The 9,805-nt window shown below is 32.1% G+C and overlaps 1 protein-coding gene across 1 annotated transcript; it reads left to right on the plus strand.

Moving 5' to 3' along the window:
- The first annotated feature begins 6,715 nt into the window (after positions 1-6,715).
- On the plus strand, positions 6,716-7,361 carry LOC120578026 (defensin-like protein 183). The gene is made up of 2 exons (XM_039830105.1): positions 6,716-6,839; positions 6,941-7,361. Exons 1-2 carry the CDS (start codon positions 6,791-6,793, stop codon positions 7,279-7,281), a joined length of 390 nt encoding a protein of 129 aa, XP_039686039.1. The 5' UTR covers positions 6,716-6,790; the 3' UTR covers positions 7,282-7,361.
- Positions 7,362-9,805: the final 2,444 nt, after the last annotated feature.

The following is a 9,805-nucleotide window of genomic DNA, read 5'->3' on the forward strand; positions in this document are numbered from 1 at the left end:
CATCAGCCTATGTCTTAAAAGAGAAATGCTTAAATACACGACATTGTTTGTCGTCAAACAAGCACGAATGCACCGCAACATACAATTTCGTTTTTTATTTTTTCTTTGCGTTTTTTTTATAAGCTAAATACACACCAGGTCCTTTAATTTAACATTTATATTTGAGTAATCCCTTTTATATTTTTCAATTTTCAAATGGTCATTTATGTTGGTAAAAATGAATAAGCTAGTCCTTTAATTTTTTCTCTCTCAAAAAAAAAAAGTCCTTTAATTTTTTATTTATTTTTAATAAATTGATCCATTTTTCATCCAACTTTGTTAAAAAATGCTCCTATGAGGTAAAATGTTTAAAAAATGTTTATGACACAAAAGATGATTATTTACATACATTTTCTTCTTATTTTTTCCGATTTAATCCTAACAGATAAATATTTCATTAACTACATTAAAAATTTAATCTACAATACTTTTTTCAAATTAATACTGAATAATTCACTTATGAATTCTACTTTTGAGAGCGATAAATTTGAACTTACCAACTTAGTAATAAACTTCTTCATAAACACTTTTTAATTGAGTTTGATCAAAAAAATATTAATGTATACATTTTATGACTTAAAGGACTGAGTGCACACTTTTACTGACATAAAAAATCAATTTAAAACAAAAAAAAAAAGTGAAAAGGACTAACCCGATAAAAATGTTAAACTTAAATAATCCCATGACGTAAGTGACGTTTTTTATACTATCAAAATGATCCAAAAGATTTAAGGGTTTTAAGGAAAAAAAAATAAAATTTAAACAAGTTAAATAACTTAAACATAATAATCATTTTATAGAACTATCTATAGATTTTTTTTTCCATGAAGAGCTACTAAATCAAGTTATTTTTATAGGATCAAAATAAACTTTAACACGGAATTATGTCGGTCGTGCTTTGTCGTGCTATATGATCTACTGCTCGTATTAAAAATAGAGAAAATCAAAACAAATCTTTTCTAATAAATTTCTTATTTTCATATTTCTAATTTTAAGCTTGTGACAATTCTTCTCCCCCTCTTCCTTCTTTTCACTCTTGTCCTCATACCTCATCTCTTCCTCTTTTGATGATGGTGATGAGGTGTGAATGTTATGTATTCAACTTGGTGATTATTCGATGATGTGAATGCTTGCTTATATTCTTGTGATGATGTTTTGAAGTTCCATATAACCAATTAATAATTGAATGAGAATACATGTGAATAATGTAGGTTTAAGATGAATATGTTTATATTATGTTGTTGTTTATCCTGAAGTTATACATGTGTTCGCATTTTCTCTATGTTGATTATATATCTCACCCTACGTGTTGCGGGTTGGACGCCTACGCCCTTGTGGTGTAGACTTGCAGGTTGAGGATGCATAGTTTCCATGAGTTTTTCGCAGATGGCTTGAAGCCTACTCGTCTTTTACCGCTTACTTATGGAGTCTTGTCTAGTGGTGCTCTAATTAGGATAGTTTGGGGTTTTTTATGTTATTATCGTATTGTTGATGGACCTTTGTGTTCATTTTGATGATGTATCTTGTGATATGATATTTGACTCTATGTGGTTGAGATTTTATTTTCTGCTGTGACGTATTATTTACATGATGAACTATGTATGAAATGATTTAACGAAGAGTAACACCTTGAAGTATTTGATATATGTCGCATTTTATATTTAAATATTATATGTAGGGTTTAGGGTGTTATATGTTTTATTTTTAATTTCTTTTTTTTATGCTTTTTCTAATAAAAAAATTTAACAGTTTTTTGTTCCTTACTTTTTAAGGGGTTTAGATGAATATCTAGGTATTTATTGAATGAAGATGGAAAACAAAGAGAAAGAAAGATGGTGATTGATTTTGTTCTTATTTTTTATATAAATTTTAATCATAAAACAAATAAATATAATTAAATAATTAAATATGTCCTAGTTAGTATGACGCGTAAGCATATTTTGATAATCTAAGCTGGAATTGCGGAAACAAATACTTCCTTAGACTAAATACAATGGTGGTGTTGAAAGGCTCATTCAACACTTACTTAGTTGGTGTGCAATGTAGAGTTGAAAATTATTGAAAGTTGATGTGGAGGAGAGAGGTGATGAAAGTAGTCAACGTGTTGAATGCTGAAAAGGTGGGGGATTTGCAGGCCACGCGGCGCCTTTTGGTTGGTGGACAGATAGCGTGTAGCGTACGCGCCGATAGGAGAGAGTGGAAAGAACAGTGACGCAGAGAGAGAAGAGATAATTGGATAAGTTATAACACGGGGCGCTTCCTGGTTGGCCGTCTGGATTTATCTCATCTTAATTATTTGAACTCAATTATCTCATCTTAATTGTTCATTTGATTTGGACACAGAAAAAAAAAATCGAAGTTTTTCACCATCTTAATATTATTATGTTTCTAATTTTAGCTTTTCTTTTGAAGTTTTAATCTTCTTTTTAGTGAATTGGATCCCAATAATAATCCTTTCAACACCCATAATTCTTCTAATTTTCCATTTTGCTACCAATTAAGTTAATCGTGTTGTGTGCTTAGTTTGTTGTCTTGCATTTTAAGTTATTTGTGTGTCGCGTGCTTAATTTATTGTATTGCATTTTAAGTTAAGAAAATAAAAATATATTATTTAAATAAATTTTGTTTTTACAAAAAACTAAAAAAAAAAAATTTAAGTGTTTATTATTTTAATTTAATTATAATCGATAATTGTAATTTCATGTAATCATAAAACCAAAAATGTAAAATTAAATAAGAATATGAAATAAAAAGTTGTGGGGTAGAGTGTTGAATGAAAAACTAATGGAGAGGGTACAAATTGAATGAGTGTTGAATTATTACGTGGAAGAGAGAGAAAAAGACGTGGAGTGTTGGGAAAAGAAAAAGTGGATGTTGAGTTATTTAACCATTGTAAATGGTCTTATAGAATGATATGGTATCTTTTGCGGGCATGCATATCTAGCACATCTAACACGTGTTTTAGGTTAGTAACCTATGAAGTTCAGATCTTTATACGATACGGTACCAATATGATGATATAGATTTTTTTTTTAAATTCTAAATACAATACGGCAAAGATAATTTAATATAAAGAAATAAAGATTAAAATTAAATATCTAAATGCACAATATATAAATATAAGTAATATTGATAATAAAGAAGACGACAATTAATCAATTAAATATATTTGAAGAAGAGAACAATATTACTTAGTCACTTACATATATCCCAAAAATTGAACATCCTAAAAAGAACATCAATATTTTAAGTATATATTATAAGGTTTATTCATTTTTCTTATTTTTTTTAAGAATAAAAAGAAATTAGAAAAATTATGGTTCTTTTTTTTTTTCTATAAAGAAAAAACAGAAAACAAAATAATTAAAAAATGAAGTATCTCACGCATATTACTTCCTATCGTTGTATCCCTTGTGTATCTTTGGCGTATCTAAAATGTATCAGATAATTGTATTTTTAAAAACTAAAATTTAATATCGAATACTTTTTCAATACGTATAAGGGTTCATTGGATAAGTATCAGTACAAAATACGTATTGGATACTATGGATACCGATACCTCATCAATTTTGAAGTCTCTGAACTACAAATCTAGTAATTGTCTTTATAATTACATAGTATGCAGGGTGGACTATTTTCTAACACGTATGAATGTGAATTTAACCGTCTTTATAACTTCTGTTGTTATGTAAAACTTGTTTGTATTTATGCTTTGATGTCCACAAGTCTTTTCTTGCACCTTATACATGTATAATTTCTCTTTTATATTTATCCCACCGACATACAAACAAGAGTCATGCTATATAGCACGACAACCCTTGAACACGAATACACACGATAGATGGAACAACACGCAATTTGTTGGGCAATAACAGATATAACACTTCACATGGCAAGATTCAACTCACATAACATTTTAAGAACAACAAGTATTCAGTGCTGGGACTTATCCTGCACCGATTGCTAAAGTTCTATAGTTAATATGACAAAACAGAGATAAGACAACATGAAGGCCATACTTGAGTGGTTTGGTGAAGTGGCAAAAAAATGAGCCTTAATGTGATTCCTCATAAACAAATCAATTACTTACATACTAAATGAATCATTTTAAGGTACATAAAAATTAAAAGAAAAGCAGTTTAGCATTGTCGTGCATTTGGCACGAAAAATATTATCGTGCACTTAAGCATTTCCCTACAAATAATACCAAAAAAGTTTTATGCTTGGTCAAAACAAAAAGGTTTTTGGTTTGGTCAAAAAGCAAACAAACCTAAAAATTCAATGACTTATAAATACACACAAACCAAAACAAATCTGCAAAGAATCATTTCTTAACGGCGAACCTAATGTCAAATTCTTTAGGTTTCTTTACCATATTCGCTTTAGTTCTTGCAGGTAATAAGTCTATCCACCATTTTCATCATGGTTGTTTAAATGATAAATCTCTCGGTAATTTATGCTTCATTTTTTTTCTTTACTTTGTCCAAGCACAGTGCAATTAATACAAGTTGAAGGTGTTTGCACATATATTGTGGCTGATTTTAGTGATAAACATCTTAGTTGTCCAGCAGTGTGTAAAGTCGTTGGAAGTGGTGCTAAACTTATAGGCACGAATTGTGACTTCTACAACTTATGCACCTGTACTTACGATCATCAACCATATGATATTGATCTATGCGATATTGGGATGGGACTCTGCACTAGTGATGCAAAGTGTACAGGCCAATATCCTAAGTCGGGTGGTGGGTTATGTATCCAACACTTTGGTCTCGACTATTGCAGATGTACCTATAGACGGCCTTGATTTTGTTCTTAATTGAAATAAAATACAGTAAATAATATGCAATGGCGGAGCCAGAAATTTTATAGAGCCTGGGCAAAAAAATTATCGCAAAACGTTATTTCCTTTCTGCATATAATTGCACATTTTCTGTGGATATACCTTTCCTGCAGATCCTAAAATCCTAAGGTATTATCTCACCTGGGAACTTAAATCCTTAGCAAAATCCGCAGGAAAAGCAAGAAGTTCTAGTAATGGTTGTGCTTGTTACACAGAAAGTAGAACCTGAGCCTGGGCTAGTACCTATGCTAGTACCTATGCTAGCTGGGGGTGGCTCCGCCCCTGATAATATGTATGCCCATGTCAGATGTATTCTTATGATTTTATTCACCTTTCAACACATCATTTTAGTGCAAATGAAATTCTGCAATATTATGATTAATATACAACAAGAAAAAGAAGTGTACGAGAATAATTTTTTTTGTGGTGGCGGGGATTCGAACCCCGAACCTTGCATATTTTATGCATTGTTCATACCAACTGAGCTAAACTCATGAGGACGTGCATGTGAATAACTTGAGAATCAAACGAATATTACAAAACTCGAGAAACACAAACATGAAAAAAAAACAACACCTGATGGATTGCCCATATATATAGTAAAGGGTAAATCCATCGGTGGTTAATATCAACAATAAAGTTAGGTTTTTTGCTTTCATCCACCAAAACGTTAGTAACTTTACTCTATCTAACAGCTTAGCCATATTCTCTTCATTATGCTGAAAAAAACTTGAATTTCTCTCACTCCAAATTACCCAAATTGTACCTTACCAAACAACTTAAGATAATTTGAATCATGTAAGCTTGTGGTGTTAGAGAATTGAGTAGAATAAAGTGAAATTAAGGTGTAATTGGATGGATTAACTTAGTCTGAAGATTAGGGTCGAGTTTGGCGCAAAAAATGGACCGAAAATGGTGCCAAAAGCGATTTTACTCGCTTCCAGACGTTTTCTTGCGTTCTTGCCCCATTTTCAATCGTTTTTTCGCCCGATAACTCCTATAAACTTGAATTTCCTTCATCTAATTTAGTCTATATCAACCTTCTAAGTACCCTTAGACTTGAATGATAGGAGTATGGTTTGGCATTGTAGGAGTAATTAACTAAGCTCTTGATTTGGTCAAAAAAAAAAAAAAATACTAAGCTCTTGATGAGAGTAAACGTAGAGATTAGAATGACTAGTAATGGACTTGTAATTGGTTATGAAATGAATTGTGGACTTATGAAACATATATATTATAAGGTTTCTTCATTTTTCTAATTTTTTTAAGAATAAAAAGAAATTAGAAAAATCATGTTTCCTCTTTTTTTTTTAAAGAAAAAAATAGAAAACAAAATAATTAAAAAATCATGTACCGCACGCATATCACTTCCCATCGTTGTATCCTCTCGTATCTTCGGCGTATCTAAAATGTATCGGATAATTGAATTTTTAAAAACTAAAATTTAACCATCGGATACTTTTTCGATTGACTCATTTTACAAGTATCGGTGCAAAATACGTATCGGATACTGTTGCGGATACCGTTACTTCATCAATTTTGAAGTCTCTAGGCTACACATCAGGTAATTGTCTTTATTATCGCAGAGTAGACTATTTTCTAACACGTATGAATATGGATTTAAACGTCTTTATAACTTCTGTTGTTATGCAAGACTAGTTTGTATTTATGCTTTTATGTCCACAAGTCTTTTCTTGCATCTTATATGTATCTAATTTCTCTCTTATATTTATCCCACCGACATACAAATAATACCAAAAAAAGTTTTAGATTTGGTCAAAACAAAAAAGTTTTTTGTTTGGTCAAAAAGCAAACAAACCTAATTTCATTGACTTTATAAATACACATATTAATATTGGAGTAACAAACCAAAATAAACTTGCAAAGAATCATTTCTTAACGACGAACCAAATGTCAAAATCTTTCGGTTTCTTTGCCATATTGGCTTTAGTTGTTGCAGGTAATAATCTATATATCCACCATTTTCATCATGATTGTTTAAATGATAAATCTCTCACTAATTTATGCTTCATTTTTTTTCCTTACTTTGTCCAAGCACAGTGCAATTAATACATGTTGAAGGTGTTTGCACAAACGTTGTGGCTAATTGTGCTGATAAAGAGGTACATTGTAAACGGGTGTGTCAAGACTTTGGAAGAGGTGCTAAACTTTTAGAATATAATTGTGACTTCTATAACCTATGCACTTGTACTTTCGAACATCCAGCACCAGGAGTACCACCATATGATAAGTGTGATAAAGGGATGGGACTCTGCAGCGATGAATGTGATAATGATTGTTGTAATGATAGGTGTCGTATCAAATATCCTAAGTCAGGTATTGGGTACTGTATAAAAAACTATGGTCTCAACTATTGTCTTTGTACCTATAAGCGCCGTTGAATTTATTCTTAGTCGAAATAAATATGATAAATAAATATATGCCTATTTTAAATGTATTCATATGATTCTATTAACCTTTTGATGCATTTAATCCAAATAAAGTTTGATCAATAATACATTTTAATTTTTATATAAACAACACTGTGACGGAGTGGTGATGGGTTGAGTCTAAGGTAGGGATGGAAAAACGGGTCCGATCTGTCGGAGTAACACATTTAATCCGTCATTTAAGGCGGACTGGACCGAGGTTTCGAGTTCATCCCTTATAGTTGCCACGCTCCATTTAGCCCACTCAAAAAGCGGTCTGTGATAGGATGGGACGGGCTGGTATGTGGCCTGATTATGGAAAAACAAAAAAAGACTTATATGACAGTAGCTTGCGAATCCACCAGTCTGTCTCCTGATGGGGCGGGCTGGACCGCATCATCGTCCCTAGTCTAAGGTATGTGAAGGGTGGTGGTTGGGGCGGATTGAAATTTTGCTACCTACACAACATAGTTTCAAGACAGAGGAACAACACATGGACGAGCAGTGATGCATTCAGGAGGTACACCAGTGGACGGCCTTGAGTGGGTATTTAGTTAAGCATATCACATGCCATTTTAAATACACTTGTAACTATGTACCTTGATTTTGATTCTCTTATCTCTAAACATTCCTCCCAGGAATGTTTAGAGATAAGAGGAAATACAAGAAGAAATGATATCAAGACCGTAGGTATAAGAAAACTATACCTACGGAAAAAAACATTGTCAGTAGGTATAGATATTCCAAGAAAGTAAAACAATAAAATACATCAAAATTAAATAAGAGCGCCCATTGAAAAATTACCTTTACCTAAAACTTCAGCAATCTTTAGAATCAGATCTTCATAAACCCATAAATTGGAAATAATTGATTCTTTCGTGACTCGTTTCAGCTTCTTGGTGATTCATTCGTTCCAATTTCCAAATCGAAGGTAGAACTGAGTTACGTTTCAATTCGTGACTCGTGTTCCTGTTCTTTACCCCGTCAACCCCAGTTCATGACTTTATCAACAACCAAGATTCTATGTCTCAGAAGGATGACACATTTTTTAAAGTACAAGGATTTGTGAAGAAGGGACAATGCAATCTATAGGAAAGGATTTGTTTTTCTTTTCTTTATTGACATTGTTATATATAAGGTTTTGTATGTCTAATATGGTTCTTTCTTTGTTTGTATATATTCTCTAAAGTACATTATCATTGCCAAGGTTTACCTATTGCCAATTTCTATGTTTGTAAGACTTAGTGTTAATTTTCAATATATATGGTGTGGAGATTTTAGATTTTGCATTCTAAATATATTCGTTTAATTGCCTAGTTTGTACCTTGATTAATTATGTTCCGGTCCGATTAAAAGACCATATCCACTTAACAAAGTCCCAATTACATGGTAAGGTTTACTAAGGCTCCAAGCTCGTTACAGTCTTTTATGCCTATATAAATGACACTCCACTGCAATTTCAAGTAAGTCCATTCTATCCCAAAAACCTCACAACCTCCTTGTTTCCCACCTGACTTGGGTGTTGGAGCACATGTGCAGGTACCACCCCCTTCCTTCTCACCGACAACAGAGCTTATTCCATGGATTCCGGCGAGCTCTCCGCTGACAAGGCAATTTCTTCATCAACCTGTCATCAACGTGAGACAATCTATCTTCCTAAAGATAATCTCTTTATGGAACATAGCAATAAAACACATGAATAAGTAATTGTCATTCAAGGTTACAATCTATACCAACGAAATATTAGGTGTCACTAAAGTCTATGGTGACAGGGGATAACCGTAGGTAAAAACCATTTGTAGTTCTGATTAGGTTCTATACATACGTCTAAAATTCGTAAGTAAAAAACATTCGTAGTTCTAATTAGGTTCTATACCTACATCCCAAATATGTAGGCAATAACATCTGTTTTGTCCGAACAAGAAATTCAGTCATAGTAGGCAACAGTGACGTCCAAAATCTATAGGTAAAACCTAATTATTGACCCCACAAAATGGACGTACGTATAGGTATTTGGTGTTATAACTATGCTAAAATGACATTTACCTATAGTTTTTGTTGTAACTAAATGTCATGTTTCTTGTAGTATGAACAACCAAGAAGCCTTGTCAGCGCATTTAATTTAGGAGAATGCTAACATGTTTCTTAAGAGCATTCACAATATACCTTCCCCTTTGAATTCTTAAATAGATTCCACATGTACACGTCAATCATTTTCTCTTGTTCATCTCTTGGCACATTCATCTCATTGTCATCGTAGATGGTCTAAGAGCACATATTAAAGTAACATTGTTCTAAACGTCGCACTCAATGTTTTGAAAGTAAAAAAAAAAATGTTTATATCAATGAAAAACTCTCCTTTCTTGACTTATAAATACGCAACTTCAACATTGTAGTAAAACGTAAATAAACTTTACAAAGAATTATTGCATAGCCGTGAACCATATGTTAAAATCTGTTTGCTTCTTCGCATTTTTGGCTTTGGTTGTTGCAGGTA

The sequence above is a fragment of the Medicago truncatula genome, chromosome 2, assembly GCF_003473485.1.
Source record: "Medicago truncatula cultivar Jemalong A17 chromosome 2, MtrunA17r5.0-ANR, whole genome shotgun sequence".
Classification (NCBI taxonomy): Eukaryota; Viridiplantae; Streptophyta; class Magnoliopsida; order Fabales; family Fabaceae; genus Medicago; species Medicago truncatula.

What these genes read in the sequence shown, in the direction of transcription:
- LOC120578026 (XM_039830105.1), top strand. Translation starts at nt 6,791, where the DNA reads ATGTCAAAATCTTTCGGTTTCTTTGCCATATTGGCTTTAGTTGTTGCA. An exon ending in ATTGGCTTTAGTTGTTGCAG is followed by an intron (nt 6,840 to 6,940) that starts GTAATAATCTAT and finishes GTCCAAGCACAG; the next exon opens with TGCAATTAATACATGTTGAA.